This window comes from Trichomycterus rosablanca, chromosome 27 (assembly GCF_030014385.1).
Source record: "Trichomycterus rosablanca isolate fTriRos1 chromosome 27, fTriRos1.hap1, whole genome shotgun sequence".
Taxonomy (NCBI): domain Eukaryota; kingdom Metazoa; phylum Chordata; class Actinopteri; order Siluriformes; family Trichomycteridae; genus Trichomycterus; species Trichomycterus rosablanca.
The window spans coordinates 15,255,143-15,275,096 of NC_086014.1; the positions used below are offsets into that span (position 1 = coordinate 15,255,143).

The window sequence follows — 19,954 nt, forward strand, 5'->3', positions numbered from 1 at the left end:
GTGTCTGTAGGAATTTGGGTTGTCGCAGACACCCAGAGCAGGCATTTTGTCACAGCCAGTTCCCAGTTCAGCTCTGTGCCTGTTCTGTCCACTTTCTCCGTCACCGCTGCAGATGTTTTTGTGTCTTTCATTTGTTCTATTGTTTCCGTTATTTTGGCCACAGTGTTTATTTAGCCATCGTCCCCTTTTTGTTTGTACTTTTTCAGCCGCAGTGCTTTTCTAATTTTGGGTAAAGCATCCTGCCTTGTTTTCTGTTTCATTCTTGCTGATACAGTGCTTCACTTGGTGTTTTAGTAGCGAGGTGCAACCCGCCTTGGTACAAAATCATTATCATCTACATTATTTTCTTAAAATCATAGCAAAAACCCTTGTAACACCTGTATGGCAAATCTGAGATATATTATCTATGGAATTTAATTAAAGACAGTAAAAAAACACTTCAAATAGCAACTATTACATGCAATTAGAAAAAAATGAAATAAAATTAGTAATTATCTTGTGTCCCTTTATAGTAGTATTGTAAGAGAGTTCCTTCCTGATTGCAGCAGTGAAACTGAACGTCAGGAACATTAAAAGCTCCACATCATCGTTCTCTCCAGCAGCTTAGTCTAGAACTCCAGTTAAACATGAGGTTTATTTGTTCTGTGTTTCTAACCTGCGGCTGTTTTGGATTTTTGCAGGTTTACAAAAGCAAAACAGAGGCAGCGAAGAAGGAGTACCTGAAAGCTCTGGCTGCTTACCGTGCCAGCCTGGTGTCCAAGGTGAGATCAGCCTGTAACAGATTAATATATTTGTTAGAATTGTGTTTTTCTATTGGTTCTGCAAGAGCAGTGAAAGCAGGAGGGCAAAAGAATAAAATAAACTTATTTAAGCAACCATAGCAAAGGTGATACTCCAAAATAAAACTTGTATAAAAAGCTGCTTGACCTAAAGAACTTTGCAAACAGATTCTAAATGCTCTTATCCACGTTTATAGCTATTTTATGGTTGCAGAATCATTTATGCCAATAATCCCACACATTTAAAGCTTCAGAAGTTCTAAACCACGTGTTTTCTCCTCTTCAGGCTGCGGCGGAGTCGGCCGAGGCTCAGACCATCCGATCAGTGCAGCAGACTCTGGCCTCCACCAGCCTCTCTCCCGGTCTGGCTTTACCACCTCCACTGTCCTCCCCGCTCTCCCAGCACCCCTCCATGCCGTCCGCCTCCCAGGCCCTGCAGCAAGCTCTTCCACGAGCCATCGCCCCCAAACCCCTACAGATGCGTGCCGGGAACAGCCACCTGGTAACCTCGGCCGCCGTGTCACACCAAAACATGGGCCCCGGTGGTGTCCCGGCCTCACAGATGATGGGCCAGATGCCGGCGTCAGCGTCGCAGATGAGCCCGCCCATGCACGCGGCCATGCAGCACTCGCAGCAGACGCATCTGCAGCACCATCAGATGCAACGGCAGCAGCTGCACCACCAGCAGATTCAGCAGCAGATGCAGCACCAGCATTTCCAGCATCACCTGCAACAGCAGCTCCAGCAGCACCACATGCAACAGCAGCAGCAGCAGCAGCAGCAGCAAATGCAACAACAACAGCAGCAGCAGCAGCAAATGCAGCATCAGCAGCAGATGCAAATGCAGCACATGCACATGCAACAGATGCACCCGATGCACCAGCAGCAGGCGCATTCGCCCGTGCAGCACTCGCCCGGCACGCCACATTCGGCGCCCATCGGGAGTCCGCACCCGCCGCCGCCCGCGCAGATTCAAGTCCTCTCGCAAGTCAGCATCTACTGAAACCTACTGCACCCTGCGTTCTCTGCCAACCCGGAGAAAGGAAGAAATAAAAAAGCACCGTTTCAGTGTGCTTTCTCTTAAAGTTGCACTTAAGAAGTGTGTGAGAATGTTAAGAATGGTTTACGAAGAACTGTCCTTTGTTTTAGATGGATACACGGACGTTTTTTAAACTAGAGAAGGAGCAGAGCGGTGTTGTCTAAAGTTTGTCTATAAAATAGGCAGAACTATGAACTTACACAGTGCCTGGCTGATCATTCTGTGTGCTCAATATGTTTTAATCTGTTTCTGGGCACATCAGTGGCAGAGGGAGGGTTGAAATACCCACAGCCGATTCTGAAATGTTTTAAAGAGCAAAGCTTTATTCACAAGGCCAATGCTTGTGGTTTAGAACTTGGCAACGTCACAAAACTAAATGGATAAACTTTGGATTCCGTCTTAATGGAGACGACGTTGGAGCGTCGTGGAGCTGTGAAGGGAGACCCGAACCTGCTTACATTAATGCTACCTACATTAACGTTTAAAACCCTTGTATACGAGATTCTGAAGCCGGAGTCTGTGGTACCTCCAGAAAGATCATAAACATGAAGAATGTACATTTGTTTGTTGAAGAAAAGAACGCTGAGCATGGCACCGGAGTGGTTTCTGGTTCAAGACTCCAGATCCGTAAGATCCTGCTGCACATGAGCTGAGGAGACGTCCGAGTTTTAACGTTCCGCAAAAAAACCCCTCAAACGTGTGTATAAATAGCACTCCAAAATGTACTTGTCTTTACCTCAGAACTTTAACTTATGTTTCTGTTAAGTTCGTATTCATTTTGTGTAATGAAACTGCTTATTTTAAGGCTATTTTAAGAGGAAATTGTAAAAGTTACGAACTCATGCCAGTGTTCTAACGATTCATGTATTTTTTTCTTTACTAAATATGTAAATGCAAATGTAGACAAGGACTAAAACAAGGACATGAAAAATTAAAAAATTATGAACGTATTTTTGCCAGTTGTAAAATACTAGGAAAAACAAAGAAGGTGTACATTTTTCATAAGACCTGTTGAAGTTTTAATAAGTTTAATAAGGCTTTAAATTCAGAAGTTGATAAGCTGACCTGTGGATTTTTAACATCACGTTGTGCATTTCCGCTTTATTGTTTTGTTTTTCTTTCGTTTTTTACTTTGTGTGCCTGTAGCAGAAGTTAATTTGTTTGTATTGTTTGCTTACGGATCGAATCGTTGGTCCATAAATTAAACCATGAGTAGGAATTAATTTAAAACAGCGTTGTGTTTGCTTACACAGAAGAAGAACTGCAGAGAACAGACATTCCATCATTAATATGATAACTAGCCATACTTTTGTATAAAGTATTACAATTCTGTGTGTTTAAAATTAAAACAACAATCACAAATATTTACCTAAAAGGAAACGGATTGGTTTATTTGTGTAGTGTGCGTGCGTGTGTGTGTGTGTGTGTGTGTGTGTGTGTGTGTGTATAATGTGGTGGTTGAATATGATGCTGTGGAAGTGTAGAACTGCTCATATGGACTGACTGATGTGGAGCGAATGAACTATAAAATCACTTTTATCTTTAGCAATCACAGAAGCCAGACCACCGAGTGAAATAATTTAATAGTGATTGTTATTACAATGAGGAGCAATAATCTTGATGAAGGGCAGAGTTCAGATCGGGAGCTACATGTACAGAATAATAATCATACACTCACTGCTCAGGCGTCCGCTTTAACCCATAGGTCTTTACTGAAGAAAGTACAAACCCACTACATTTCCAGCAATGTTTTCATTCAATGCAAACTATCTTACATGTCTCTAGACTAGCAATACAAACAAATCAAGGAGCAGAACGGTCGTTTTTCAAGTGTTTATGCACATCAAGGTCTTAAGGACGGTCTTACCAAACTTAATACAGATCATAATGACTTCACTGTTTAAGAAATATTATAAGCAATGTTGAGCAAATCCTTTATTCAAAGAATTCAATTGTCAGGAACAAAATCTCACAGTTCTTTATTTTTTCTCTGCATATCTACATATATGAAATTGAACAGATTTAATACTCACAAGGTATTATGTACAGAGAAATCTGGCATTGCTTAATAGCCTTTTAGGTTTGCAACCATTTGTTAACATTAGAAAAAATAAAACAATGTAATCAAGATGTTATATTGGCGAGCACTTAACATCATTTGTTCTGCAGGCTATTCAGTTAGCTGCTCTTTCCAAAGATGTAATGGTAGAATTTCTCCCTCGTGAAGACATTGTGGTTTTAAAGAAAGAGGGAAACATTTATTAAGTTGCTGCATCGTCACTGGAACCATTTTCTGTGTTTGTGAGGAGAGAAGCTTTATTTATTATTAGCTGGAGTGTTCCAAGGTTGTCTGCACAGTTTACTGATGTGCATGAGGTGTTCTATATGGACCAGTTGTTTGTGTAGTATATACTTTAATACATTAACTGAGGTGACTGAAAACAAACCACATAATTCTTATACATATTTTAATCCTGAAATTTGTTTAATAGAGTAATTAACCTTCAAGTAATGTCTGTGTTTTGCCCACAGAACACCTTCTGTACAGTGTCCCATTTTTTCTGTGCTCACTGCATTATATTACAGAAAATAATCACTTTGTCATATAATAGTTTAAAATAAAAATATAATAACAAAAATAAAATTATAACCAAAGGAAAATAGTAAAAGTAAATGTAACTGTATTGGATTAATTTTAATGCAATATGATTGTAACTTATAAGTACTTAGAAGTAAACAAACACTAAAAGAACCCACTTTTTATTTATTGATTGATTTATTATGATTTATTATAATTATATTGATTATGATTATGTTTGGAACTGTCGGTTCTAAACGAGTCGATTCAGTCATTTTAGACTAGTCTGGATTTAGAATACTGCTCTTCGCACTATTTTCAACCACTAGTAGTTTTATCTTATTTAAAAATTTTATTTAGTTTAACGACATTTATTAAACACTGTTATTAAAAATCCTTAAGAAATGTTTGACTGTAGCTTGTGAACCGACTCAACCGATTCATCGAATTTAAGGTAATTTCACAAGTAAACGATTCATTCACGAATCACGATTCACGAGTCAGTGAGTTGCACTCTGATTCAGTGCACGAGCACAATGGTCTCTCGAACACGTCAAACTTTCTGTCATTGTTCGTCTCTGAGGTAAATCTAATTTTATTGTTTTATTATTAAAAATACAATTAAAACGAATTAAGACGACCAGAGTTAACATATAACATGCCTGCCAACAATATTTGACGAAGTTTTATTGTCATTATTACGATAAATGTATCTTTTCTTTGCTAGTTTGTTTTACCTCAGTTTTACCTCAGATTTTTGACGTGTCCAGTTTACGTGTAAAGTATAATTAAAATAAATACAAAATAAACCGAAAACATTGAACTGTGTAGTTATGAATCAATAAATTAATAAATAATTAAATTAATAAACACATTCTGCTCTCTGAGTATAAAACAACTGATGACACTACTGTCAAAGACTGGACCTTATCAAGAACACAACATAGTACATTTTTATGACCACTGTGAGACATTTTCTTGTTTTTTAGACATTGTTTTAATCCAAGTTGAACTTGTAAAATAACTTTTTAAAAATATGTCATTAAATGATTTATATAATTTATGATTATGGAAGCTATTGATTGTACTCAAGGTATTTCAAGTCACCAAGTAGAATAGTATTGAAGGTAGGACAAGATCTGTATTCATAATGTAATCTAGTCAATTAATCTAGTTAAATCTTACTAAAATGGTACATTTGGCTTATATTATAATTTAAACACCCATTTACCTGAGCTGACTTTTGTTTCCTTTACAGGATAAGCAGAAAGAAGCCAGCACTCCTTACAGCACTGTTATAGGTAAGAACAGAATAGTGTTGTTGTCACAATACCAGATTAATGCTTTCCATACGGTACCAGAGAAAATATCAAACCGTACAAAGATTGTATTTCTATAGAGAAATTTGCTCTAGAAGAACAACAATAAAATGTGTGCATCAACCCAGCCCAGACTGACCATTGGGATCACTGGGAAATTTGACTTGAGTTGTTTATCAAAGCTTAAGTCTGTGGACAGGTCAGTTGTTGGCCAAAATTAAAATTAAATTACCGCGTGACAGACAGTGCTAGTGAATTACCTTTAAACCCTTTTTGCCAAACTTCAAGAGAGAAATGTCAGTCTCAATCAAGATCATTTCTCTACACAAAATTGGAAATAACTGAGATGTTTTAACATCTTCTAATATAGTACAAACTAATATAAGTATTAGTATTTTTAATATTAGTAATGAAAATGTCCTTGACCCTGCAATGGTACTGGTCTTGATTTATTGACCGACCAGTATTTAAATGTTGTGTGTGTATAGTGCTGATTTTATAAGTGTTTCATAAGAATATCTGTTTTTTTTTTTGCCTTATGTTTGTAAGATCTGTTTTGTTTACCTGTTCTATGCACACAAGTCACATATTCTAAGGTGTTACTACAGGAATAAGCAAGAGGAAGCTGCTGTATGAAAGGTTTGCTCACCTATGAGCAGTGAATTCTGTTCAGTTTGTTAGAATTAAAGTCTAATGACGTTTGTAATTTCACATTGTCTTTCCATCCAGTTAACAAAGACTAACATTTACAGGTAAACCGGAACACGGACCATGAGGAGAAGAAAGAAGTGCAAGAAAGGAGTAATTGAGCCTTGTGGAAGGTGGGTCTCAGGACTCTGCTTGGGGCATGAAGACAAGGTACCATTTTATACTGATTTGTACACACACACACACACACACACACACACACACACACATATAGTATTTGGACACCTGACCATGAGCTTGTTGGTCGTCCTGTTTAAAAAAAAAAACAGTATGAAAATAGAATGAGAGCACAACAGCTGTTACCAAATAATAGGGGCACACCAAGGTTACGCACAAATTTGGGACACACGTGTATTTACCACGCCTCAAATATACTTTCTTTATTTTCTAATGGAAAATAGAACTCGGCAGAACCAGCTCTGCGATTAGCATCCCCCGACCCCCCAGGCGGATACCACAAGTCAACTTAGAGTATTAGAAAGCTCTCCTAGAGGCGACGGTTAGAGTTGATCGATTTTCTATGAACATTAATTGTTTCATATCCTCGGCCCTAATCTAAGGCTCTGAGTGTTTCCACGACCTTTGGTGACCTCAATAATTTTGAAATGGAAGAAGCTCGGCACAACCTTGAACCTTTTTAGAGTTTGGCTGTCCGGCCAAATTGGGTTCTTTCTTTCTTACCTCTCTGACCGAGGCTCTTCTAGGCCGTGTGGCCACCGGGCACTTTAAAAGTGCTGTGCAGAGATTGGAAAACATATTGGACAGACGGTCATTTTTGCAGCGCTGGATAAATAAATCGAGTCTTTATGCCAAAGGCTAAATTTACATCATGTAGAGGCAACACGAGGAAAGAACAGGTTCTCTGGTTTTAGCAAACCTTGTAGCTAATATCATTTGCGTGTAGTAACTGGCTGAACATTTTTTATCTTTGTTCAACACTGAATCTAGTAACACACACACTTAACTCCTCAGAATGTGTTTGGGTCGAATCTCAGGCTCCCTTGTTTCATTTGTACAAGGTTTCTAAGTGGAAGATGAGTGTATATGTAACAGGACTGAGAGTTTTAATTTTAACCTAGAATTAGTAAATACATGAAATATAGCAGCATGGAGAACATGCTAAAGGACCATCTGGAGTCACCAAACACTGCAGGAAAAAAGGATTTCTGACAGATTTTACTCTTATATTTCAGTGTGAAGTGTCGTGTTAGGGAGGGGACGTGAACAGATAGTATTTTTCAGTCTTATGGGAGGTTTTTATGAACGTTTTAAATGATATATCCTACATTTGTAATTAGATCAACGTGCAGGACGCTTAGCTTAATTGAGAAATGCATTATAAAGTTAATTTGTATATAAATTTATACATATAACGTCCTGGGAACAGAAATGGCACGGATTGGTGCGGTCAGTCTGCTTCAGTATTTTTTACTATATGCATTTAAAGCTTGCTGTGACGACTCCGTTCATCATACGATCCCTTCTGCACTAATTCTCGGTTGGTGATCTTTAGCAGGTTTGTCAGTCGACGCTAGATTGACGGCCCCCCACCTCTCACCTCCATAAGCTGTCCGTATGCATAACGACCTCTTTTTCTCTGTTTCTGCAGCCGTGGCCTGAATTACCCGCGATCGCTCCATCAACCCAAATTGGCTAAATCTGCCAGGCGTGATAAATGAGAATGGCGTACGAGACCTCTCCGTGTTCGTCTGTTGAACAAATGTTCATGTTTGGAATAACTGATGGTCGTGTATTCTTAGAAACGGGCGTGCTATCCGAACGCTGTTTACTCTTTATTACCTTGGAGCGTGTATGTGAGGAGGTGACAGTGTTTTCTTCTAACATCATTAACACACCTTAACCCAAAAAAATTATGTTTTAAAATAATTTATTTGCATTTCTTAGTTTCTTTTGTACTAGTGCACACAGTATTTTTAATGAGCCTCCAAATGGTTGAGATGATCACAAAAATGATGCGACTTTCATGGATGATTTTTCAGCTGCTGCTTCAAGTTGACATGCAGATTAAAACGGCTGTCTTCTTAAAACCACAGGGTCATCTAGCAATATTTCACGTCAACCAAGCAGTATATACAACCCAAACAAGGTTATTTAAATACAGCTTATATTTAGACTCAAAGTAAGCTCAACCGAATGGTTCAGCAGACCATTAAAGGAGTGAGAATCACTATTAACACACATAAATACAAGCAGTTTAAATGTGTCCATCACTTCATGTGCACGCTGATTGAATGATATTAACACAAATGAATAATTATTCAGCTCATTACTTGACATATCTTGAACTGCGAAGGTCACTGTCGCCTCACAGCAAGAAGCTCCTGGGTTAGATTTCCAGGTGCAGCGGTCCTTTCCGTGTGGAGTTTGCATGTTCTCCCCGTGTCTGTGTGGGTTTCCTCCGGGTGCTCCGGTTTCCTCCCACAGTACAAAGGCGTGTAAGTGAGGTGAATTGATATTAAACTTGAACTGATGAATCTTGTGTAAGCAGTAACGACCCGTCCTGTCATGAATGGAACCAAAGTGTAAAACATGCCGTTAAAATCCTAATAATTAAATAAATAACAAAGGTCAGGACACAGGCTGCAGGCTGTACCAACTAATCCTTAACAACACCAGACTCCTCTTGTTTAATTGGTTGGTTTGGGACTTTAAACTACAGATCTGTTGTTTTGCGTGTATTTTAATGAATCGAATTTGTGTTTTAACCCTCTAATGGTCTGTTGGGCTTATTTGAGTCTAAATACTTGGGTAAAAATAAGCTGTACTTAAATAACCTTGTTTGGGTCGTATCTGCTGCTTGGTTGTTGTGTGTTAAACTGAAAAATATTGGTAGACGACCCTGTGGTTTTAAGAAAACAGCTTTTCTAACCTTTATGTCAAGTGTGATCATCTCAACTGCTTATTACAGGCTCATTAAAAAATACTGTGTGCACTAGTAAACAAATATTCATTGTTTGTTGTTGGTATAGCCCCAAGAAACTAAGAAATGCAAAGAAAATCATTTTATAAACATTATTTTCCTGGTGAGACCATTACAGCGTTAAGTATCCATCAGTTAACGATATTCTGACCATTTTCTGAATCTTCTAATAACCACGCAATCACGTGCTGAGTATTTTGTCAGCTTCTACTACTCCACGTTGGACAAATTTCGAGCAGGCATAGCAGCAAATCTCCCGGGCAAAGAAAAAGGTCACTGTAGCTATACGTTTATTACTTGGCTTCGAATGAGCTGCTTTCCTATTATCATCTCCATGAGGAAAAAAAAGAAGAAATAAAAACACAGCGGAATGTTTTCTCTTTCTGCTGATCACACGAGCGATTTCTTATTTGCTTTCCTGTTTTTTTTTTTGTATGTATATGAAAGCGCAGTGATAGTGCAGCGGTTTAGAACAAGCTGGTGATTTTGATTTTCTGTTTGCGGAGTAATAAACGTTGACAGCAGAATGGGCGCCGCGCTCGGGCCTCTAATGAGAAAATGAAATTAGTTTTTCAGCTGACTGCTCAGAAACATTTTATACGTTATAATCAAGCATTTATTTGAATGTGGGTGCATGCGCCTGTACGTTTGTGTGGGCGCAGATTTTCTTTTTAGAGTGCCTATTCTCTGTGGTATGTGGGTACGTGTTTCCAAAGCGTGCTTCCTGCTGGTCTGTCTGCCTTCGGGTATTTGTATTTAACTGTTAAAAGCATAGAAGACGATATTTACTTCAATATTTCATTCCTTCTATTGCTAATAAGATGGAAATATCTAGAGTATGTGATAAAACCTCAATATAATAAAGATGTCCTGTTTACATCCCACCTACTAGAGAGGGGTTCATCCTGATGGTTATTAAAAATTATTTTAATGGATGATACATCCTGCAGAAATCAGTTTGCAGTAGAGTGCACGTCTATCTTTCTAACAGTCATGTATGCCTGCAAAGCGATCGTGGTCATCGTTGCTGACCCATTATGACGGCCTAGAACTTTTGATCTGTTAAGTAAATGAGGAATCCAAAGTTCTAACTTCCATAAGAATTAATCCTCATTCATCATTCTATATTTTATAACCAGCACGCTACTAAATCAGGAATTTTTAAAGAAAAGTGCCACATTTTACGACTAATTATGCTATGATAGAATAAATAGAAGCTACGATACACAGCACAGCTACCTTAATAGATGAATGTAAACCTAGAACATCCAGTGACAGTGCGAGGCTTCAAGTCCTGTCTCTAATACCAAAAAACTCCTCCTTGTTTCACAGAATTGGTTGTTAGTTTTGGTTTGTGTTTTTAGCTGCCTTACATGTCGAGATCTTGGATGTTTTGACCAAGCGATTGCTAACCGAATTGCCGTAGGATTGCTAGGACGCCTCATGGTGCAGATTCACCAGTAAACGTGAGGCACGGGAATGAAAAACATGAAACCGCTAAACACAGACCTTGAAGCATTTCACATGGGAAAGGCTTGTTTTACGCTCTGTGAATTGGGTAGGGACTTAAATATAGATTTTCACTGCTCCAGAGTCTAATGGTGATGTGATTTACTACATTGCACTTGGAGTTATTTTGCAGTGTGTTAGTGCAAACATTCACAAAAGCTTTTGAAAGGTGGCACTATACGACTATGTAGTGTCTAGGTAGAGACCAACAATGGCAGTACTATAAGTCCCTAATGCCTCCTCTTAAGAGCCTCCTCATAGTTTAGATACCCTAGTACTGATTTTTATTTCAGCATCGTTAGAATGTGTAAAGGCTGGCTGAATAAATCACAGATTAAACAAACACTGCACAGACTGCCTGGATACATTTTTAATGTGCACGTTTTCATTGTCATACTCGCTCTGCATCTGTCTCCAGGCATAAATGATATGTGTAGTGGCACGAATAGAGAATAGAGAAAATAAACCCAAACATTTTTACATTTGCCGGGAATGGTTTCAAGCCAAATAGCTGTTCTCCTCTCACTACCAGGTGCACGCACTTTAAATGCAATTTTACATCATTGCATTGTTATTTTTTTATCTCTGGCGCAGTAAAAATTTTCCATCTGGTTGCCGGTATAAAGCTGTCTTTGTTTGCACTGGGATCATTACTCATGATTTTACTTTCTTCATCCCTCCGGGGGTTTGTCAGTAGCGTTTTATTCGAGAGAGAGAGAGAGAGAGAGATGAACACTAACACAGTGGAAGCAGGGCAATGATTCAGAGCCGTTTCGGCTCACTGTTGCTATGCAACAATGTAAAATGTTGGCGCAACACGATTTAAATGTGGTTCAACAATCAAGTCTTTTGCAGAGAACAGACTGACGCTGCCACTGTGATATTAACAATGTAATCTAAAGCAACCTGCACGAAGAGCCTCCTAAACAAACCCAGCTTCTTTATCATTGTGTATTCATGCTAGATAATGAAGAGTAACAAAGGCATTTTAATCATTTGATCTGTTTATAATATTAGTATAGCTATAATTCACATATAAGTAGCTTTAGCATTGCTTTATTTATTTATTCCTTTATTTATATTAACCGTTGTTTCTGGGTTAGGGTATTGATGGGTTTGGCAAAAGGTGATATTAGTGTAATTTGGGCACATTCCTGCATTGAGGGTCATGTTATGCTTATTCTCTTTAAGTTTTACATACTGTGAGGCTGCATTCACCACGAGCCTCGGCGCAAACTCGCCGCCTTGTTGAGCGCTCGGCTTGAGCGGTAAGACATCATCAGCGTGTGAATCTGATCTGAATCTGCATCAGTGTGGAATAAGGTGCAGATCCAGGGTTACAGCTCCACGTGTATCTGTGTTTATCTGGATTCTCCTCCCTGTTTCACTTTTAAACTTGTGTTACAGCTCCAGCTTCTGAGAAACGGTGAGAATCAGAATCAGCTTCTCTTAGAGTCCTAAATAAAGCTTAACGTGGTTTAATGTAGTAAAAGAAGGAGACAGGAGCACTAAACTTCTCTTCATTATTACTGCTCATAAGTTCCTCCACTGATCACATTCCTCACTCGCTGTAGAACAGAGCAGTGATTAGATGAAACACGTATGAACAGTTTTAGCAGATCGGAATGCCACTAACACAGAGGTAAAGCCTCCTGTTCTGACCCTAGAGACCTTGTGGTGTGAACCGTACCTGACAGTTCTGGTTTACATGTCCGACACCAGAACGTTTTTATTAACACGTCTCTCAGCAGATCAGTCACTCGGCTCCAACATGAGCGCAGCTGCAGGAGCAGATTCACATATTATTCACATATTAAAGAGAGTGTCTGTGTTCGACAGATAATATCATATAATATGGGTTGAGTTGCCATGGATCAAGCCTGTCCTCCCCAGTGACCACACCCAATTGCAGCACAAATGGCGACACACTGAATTGAGAGTGTATGAGATGGCAGGAGGAAAAAGCCCTGGCTGAGAAGAAACATGCACTCATAAACATGCATTTTATTTTTCTTCTGTATGTAAGAACAATATCAGACAAAATAAGACTTCAGATTCAGTTGATTTTAAATACTGTGATGAAAATGACAAATAATACAGCCAGACACGATACTAGATTCAGTTCCTAGGCATGAATTTGTATTAAGTGTGTCACATCACCCTACTATTAAGGTCCTACCTGATTCACGGGCCGTCAAATTTAAACTGTAAGGCTTGTGTTTAGCAATTTAACGTTTCTCATTCATGTAGTGTTTAAGTGCCTCACGTTTACTGGTGAATCTGCACTATGAGGCGTCCTAGCAATCCTACGCCAATTCAGTTAGCAATCGCTTAGTCAAAACATCCACGATGTGGAAGTGTAAAGCAGTTAAAGACACAGCAGCGCTGCTGGAGTTTTTAAACACCGTGTCCACTCACTGTCCACTCTATTAGACACTCCTACCTAGTCGGTCCACCTCGTAGATGTCAGAGTCAGAGACGATCGCTCATCTATTGCTGCTGTTTGAGTCGGTCATCTTCTAGACCTTCATCAGTGGTCACAGGACGCCGCCCACGGGGCGCTGTTGGCCGGATATATTTGGACTACAGTCAGTAATTGTAGAACTACAAAGTGCTTCTATATGGTAAGTGGAGCTGATAAAATGGACGACAGTGAGTGTAGAAACAAGGAGGTGGTTTTAATGTTATGGCTGATCAGTGTATACATCCATAGAGAGATAGAGTGTACTGAGGTATTTATTTTGTGTACCAGAGATGTACAGTAATACACCGTTGTGTTTTATTGTGAATACAAATGTGTATAATTACCTTTATTGTGACATTAGGAGCTGCAGCTACAGTTCTTGTGTGGCACGATGTTGCACGAGCCGTTTTCCATGCTCCGGTGCTCCTCATTCTGCCCTGGAAGCACCAAGTAATTTGTTCAACACTTAAAAGTCTGAACAGTTTTGTGCTCCTCCAAGACTGCATTCTAATCTCGAGCTGCTGAAGCTGTAGTGAGAGATCATAAACATTAACAGCTCTTCAGAAATGAATTTATTTCCTTCTAATGACACTAAGAGAATCCAGAAAGTTTCCTGTAGACTCACTTCAGAAAGAAAAATAGAATGCAGAAAATTGAAGCTTGCATTTTAATAAGCTGATATCATGAGCGAGTGTTTGTGTGTAACTTTAAGTGTAAAAGTTTCCTTTGGGTGTGTTTAATCTAGAAGGCCACCGATAGTTCATTCTCACATCAAATGAAACTCACATATCGTCCGTTTTACGAGGAAATAGATCTCGCAGGGGAGCCGTGAGATACGCCATGACTCCGAATATACACAGATCTGTCCAAAGTTTCATCCAATAAGGAAAAAAAAAGAACTTCACTTGTGTGTTGTGTAGATGTCTGTGAGGCAGCTATAGAGAGAGAGATAATAGCATGAATGGGCTTGTTTGTGAGAGAGCCACTCGCAATGGTTTTCCATTCAGAGCTAATGCATTCAATTATTAGCTGGAGCTGAAGGACCGTGCTTGGAGAGCCTACAGGTAATCAGCAGCGCTTCATCTTACCCAGAGACCAGCTGCTTTCTCATGTTCCCCCCCAAACAAGAGGGGAACAATACGCTCACCGAGCCTTTTATTAGGTACAACCGTCTCCTTATACAGCTCCACATCCACACATATGGAAGTCTGGGGTGAGGAAAAAACCAAAATAAACCCATCGTCTCTGGGTAGCCAAGAAGACTCTGATCATTTGATCAATCCTATCAAGATTAAACACTGGAGGGAAAGAATTACACACGTGAGGCTTCTCAGAGTTAAAATCAGGAACACAGATGTGACAGGCAGCATGGTGACACTGACCCATATACTGCGGTGAATTCTCACAATTTTATTTAATATGGTAATACTCAAGTTAAAAATACATTAAAAAAATATATCTAGTAATAAAAAATAAGAGTAAATATACTAAATACAATAATAATATTAATATAAATAAGAATATAATTAATAATAAATAATAACCGGAAAAAATTTAATTAATAATAAATAATACGAAATATACTTGACAAGCAATAATAATGAGAACTGTACTTAATAATAAGTAATAAAATATACTTAATAATAAGTAATAAAAAGAATAAATATAATTAATAATAATAGGAAGAAACATACTTGAAAAACAATAATAATAATAATAAAAACAATAAAAACTACTTAATAAATAGCAAGAATAATATACTTAAGAAGTAAAATTAAATAGATTTAATAAATGATAATAAAAAATAATAAATATAAATAATAATAGGAAAAAATATAATTAATAATAAATAATAAGATATATACTCTGCAAGCATTATTAATACAAATTAAAGCTGTACTTAATAAATAATAATATGAAGAATACATATAATTAATAATAAGTTATGAGAGTAAATATAATTTATAATGAATAATAAGAATAAACATACTTAATAATAAATAATAATATATTTTTTTATATTTTATTTTTTATAATAATAAAAAATTGCATATATTTTATATATATATGTATGTATTTTTTATTTATTTTATTATTGTATAATATGATAAACATTTTACTAAATGTACATTTTACCAAACAGCAGTGCATTAAAACTTTTCTCTTTCTCTAGTACCTGAAAAGTCGTGTGAGTCTAAAGTACCAATTCAGTACAGATATGAGACTATAATTTCTCCTCTATAATCTTTTCTCTCCCACTGTAACCACAGGTATGAATCAGACCCAGAAGCAGCCAGTTGTTTGATCTTTTACCACCTTACATGATTAATTCTGGTGGAGACTGTGCTTTGTTAAGCTGTGGGGCCTCACGCTGCAGTGTTTGTTACACCAAACCTGTTTAATCTGCTCCCTGTCTGACCTGCAGATGCGCTGGCTGTTATTGTTCAGTAGGAAGCAGGTGGCCTGCGCTGGGGACGCTCTTTGTTTCTTCTGAACGGTAGCTTCTTGGCGTGTTAACTAAAGACTTTAGGGATTTGCATTCTATTTGCTTGTGTCGTGAACTTGATTGTTACTGTTTTAAAGTCATCGTGAAAAGAATGAATCACAAAGCAGAAATATGAAAATACGAAGGTTAATACTTATGAACTTCAGGGATAAAGCGGTACCTTGTACTGGAGCTCAGTCGGTTCTGGGAGTGGTGTTGAGTTTTAAAGACGTTGAGTTTCGAGGTATTTTTCCCCATAAGGATGTTTGTGAAACCTGTTAATGCGTCCATGGTCCCGTGGAGCTGCAGATATTTTAGTCTCATGTAAAATAATGAGGTTGTTTTTGACTCTTAAACACTGAAAATAACACAAATATAATATAAACACACTGAAATACAATTACTAACAGTTACACATCAATAACAATACAATAAAAGCTGCACTTTAGTTTTACTTCTTTATTGTTTCCTGACGCTTCTTAATGGTGGAGATGCTCGATGTTGGAATACCGTATTCCCTTCAGCACCGGCGCATTCACATGAGAAGTGACAAAACCACTTTTGCACAAAACTCAGCGTGACTTATTGTAGTAAAACAGCGAGTGAGGAACGTGATTAGTGGAGGAACTTATGAGCAGTAATAATGAAGAGAAGTTTAGTGCTCCTGTCTCCTTCTTTTACTACATTAAACCACGTTAAGCTTTATTTTCAACCAGAAGCGTTTTAGACTCTGGGAGAAGCTGATTCTGATTCTCACCATTTCTCAGAAGCTGGAGCTGTAACACAAGTTTAAAAGTGAAACAGGGAGGAGAATCCAGATGAACACAGATACATGTGGAGCTGTAACCCTGGATCTGCACCTTATTCCACACTGATGCAGATTCAGATCAGATTCACACGCTGATGATGTTTTACCGCTCAAGCTGAGAGCTGAACAAAGTGACGGTCACACAAACGTCGAGTATTTTAAACTCTTCAGGTGGAATCATAGCTGTCCTGCTGGAATGGAACAAACGTAAAATAGTGAATAGACTCTTGTAGTGAACGCAGGTCTTAATCAATCACCAGAACGCGATGAGCTGCCCTGCTGTTACTGCAGTCCCACTTAAAGTTGAATACGATACACTGGCAGGAAAGCGTGTCTGTAATTGTCGCTCGGTTTATCAAAGTGCAGTGAAGCCGGAGAGAAGAAGTGAGATGGATGTAGCTTGTTGTGTCTTTTGCTTGAAGAAGCGTTTTTTGATAGCTGTGATTAGCGTGAGTTAATGTGCTCCTCGGGCCCCGGAGCTGACATACTTTGAGATAGGGCCACATGAAGGATGGCACTTTAAAACGCTTTGAGACAGAACATTCCTCCGGGGCTCTGCTGCGTCAGAGTTCAGCCCACTGCCGCGATACCGGAGGCCTGTTCAGTACAGATGTGAAGCGAAATCTGGGATGAAGCCACTTATCAACAGCTTTAGGTGTTCAGGAGATGGTTTTCACAAGTGTTGGGTTGGGTACTTGAGCGTTTTCAGGAAGTCCATCTATCACTTCAGTCATTTTTTGGTCACAGAGGTGATGAGGTTCGGATTCCCACGCAAAATGCTGTCTATGTAGAGAGCTAGATAAAGTAGATCTTTCTGGTTTAAATCGGAAGCATTATGTTTGGAGAAAGGAGGACACTGCATTCCAGCATCAGAACCTTATCCCACCTCTGAAACACGGTGGTGGTAGTTTCATGGTTTGGGCCTGATTTTGCTGCATCTGGGCCAGGACGGCCTTCCATCATTGATGGAACAAAGAATTCTGAGCTGCATCTCGAGAGAATGTGGATCATGCAGCAGGACAACGACCCTAATCACACACGCTGTTCTACCAACGAGTGGTTAAAGAAATAGGTTTAGGTAGGTCCCAGTAGGTCCCAGTAGGTCCCAGTATTTCACTGAAATTGTTCTTATCCACATGATCGATGTTGCTTTTAGCGCTGGTGATAATTAAATCCTTTGCCAGCGTGAAATCAATCTTTCGTTCATCGTGTGTGGTGGCAGTGCAGCCAGTGTGTCCTGTACTGACTGTAACTTACTGATTAGCATCTTTCTGTATGGGCTTGGATCGAATCTTGTTTAGAACTGTCAATATATGGTAGTTATCTCTGCTGATTGGTCTTTATATCTGCTTTTTCATGTCTGAATTTTGGCATAAAGGCTGCACTGTGTGGTGGAAAGTATTGGGACGCCCCCCTCACTTCTAATTACTGGATTCATGTGTATCAACCACAAGAGTTCCTAACAGGTGTAATAAATCAATAACTTAATGATGTAGCCTAGTGGTTAAGGTACTGGACTAGTAATCAGAAGGTCGCTGGTTCAAGCCCCACCACTGCCAGGTTGCTACTGTTGGGCCCTTAAGCGAGGCCCTTGACCCTCAATTGCTCACAGTACATTTACATTTACGGCATTTAGCGGATGCTTTTATCCAAAGCGACTTACAGTGCTGTGATAGTGTACAGTCTGAGCAATTGAGGGTTAAGGGCCTCGCTTAAGGGCCCAACAGCAGCAACCTGGCAGTGGTGGGGCTTGAACCAGCGACCTTCTGATTACTAGTCCAGTACCTTAACCGCTAGGCTACGGCTTTCCCCTTACAGTAATGTAAGTCGCTTTGGATAAAGGCGTCCGCTAGATGCTGAAAACGTAAATTCATGAATGAAGGAATTGATATGCTTCCAACAGTTTAGGGAAGGACCTTTCCTGTTCCAGCATAAGCGAGCTCTATAAAGACGTCTCCTGCACAGAGCCTCACTCGGCAGCTCTGGGATGAATTGGAACACTGACTGATCCTCAAATGCTTATTTGTACTACAGAGCGGGCACAAATTCCCGTACACAGACAAACGACCGTATTAAAGTCTTGCGAGAAGCTCCTGGGATCACACAGAGGACGCTCTGTTTTAATACTGTTGGTTTATTATACTAGGTCATGGTCTGGTGTCCAAATACTTTTGGCCATACAGTGTGTTTGTGTATTTTTTAAACAGATTTAATACGATAACAAAATACACATCAGGCTGAAATATATTCAGCTCATATCAAGTCAACATTCATTATTTATAGACACAAACCATTATCACATTGTTTCAGTCCTTCATCATTCTCAGTTTTTTATTACTGCTGCATTAATATATATTGCTTTATTTTTCTATTTTGTTTAAACGCCGGCTGGGTCCGCTGTAAAAATGCAGCACATCCACCGATTCCCTCGGCTGCACACGCTATTCAGGCGGGAGAGCGCAGGTTAAATCAATTTCGCATTTCTGATGAGGTCATGAATCCTAGACTATATGAAACTGTCAGGCTGGGGGGGGGGGGTGAGAACTCCCGAAACAGAAAGAGCAAGACGGACTGGAAAAAGCACAAAGAGATGGTGTTTAATGATACTCCCGGCTGTAGGGAGCAGAAAAACCCGAGTGAAGAAGCAATCGAGAGTCGGCGTTCCTCCTATCGTCGTCTATCAGCGTGATGAAAAGTGCAATCTGGATGGCTGCACATCAAGAGTCCATTTTAACCAGTGTGTGCTGTTCCACGCTAAAGAGTGTGTGGTTCAAATCTTTCATCTGCTCCATTTGGGCTGATGGACCGTTTTTAGATGAAACGACGTGTCTGAAGTTAAAGACGGAGAGTCGGAGACAGCCAGAGAGACAACAGATCAATAATGGAGGCCTGTTTAGGAATCCTCTCTCTCTCTCTCTCTCTCTCTCTCTCTCTCTCTCTCGCTCAGATGATTTAAACTCCACTGAAATATCAGGACTCTGTTATAGAGACACAGACGCACGTCACGGGGTTTTATTTATTAATATTTATCATCAACACAGTTAATAATTCATCACGGTGGCTAAGTAGGTAACGCTGTCGCCTCACAGCAAGAAGGTCCTGGGTTCGATGCCCAGGCGGGGCGGTCCGGGTCCTTTCTGTGCTGAGTTTGCATGTTCTCCCCGTGTCTGTGTGGGTTTCCTCCGGGCGCTCCGGTTTCCTCCCACAGTCCAAAGACGTGCAGTCAGGTCAATTGGAGACACTGAATTGCCCTATAGGTGAATATGTGTGTGTGTGTGTGTGTGTGTGCCCTGCGATGGACTGGCGCCCCGTCCAGGGTGTTAC

The 19,954-nt window shown here is 39.4% G+C and overlaps 2 protein-coding genes across 4 annotated transcripts in view; both read left to right on the forward strand.

Annotated features, from left to right (window-relative positions):
* tox3 (TOX high mobility group box family member 3) overlaps positions 1-3,181 on the forward strand; it is a 44,040-nt gene extending 40,859 nt beyond the window's left edge. For both annotated transcript variants that reach the window (XM_062989615.1, XM_062989616.1), the window contains exons 6-7: positions 681-761; positions 1,066-3,181. In XM_062989615.1, coding sequence (XP_062845685.1) covers positions 681-761; positions 1,066-1,782 — 798 coding nt within the window. In that variant the 3' untranslated portion in view covers positions 1,783-3,181. The remainder of the gene's footprint in view (positions 1-680; positions 762-1,065) is intronic.
* A 1,743-nt stretch (positions 3,182-4,924) lies between these two features.
* cusr (Copper-only SOD repeat protein) overlaps positions 4,925-19,954 on the forward strand; it is a 36,370-nt gene continuing 21,340 nt past the window's right edge. Inside the window, exons 1-3 of one of the 2 annotated variants that reach the window (XM_062989575.1) lie at positions 4,925-4,979; positions 5,655-5,697; positions 6,468-6,573. The gene's annotated coding sequence lies outside the window, so the exon portion shown is untranslated. Of the gene's footprint in view, positions 4,980-5,508; positions 5,524-5,654; positions 5,698-6,467; positions 6,574-19,954 lie in introns of those variants that run through there. The other variant, XM_062989576.1, reaches the window with a different exon arrangement.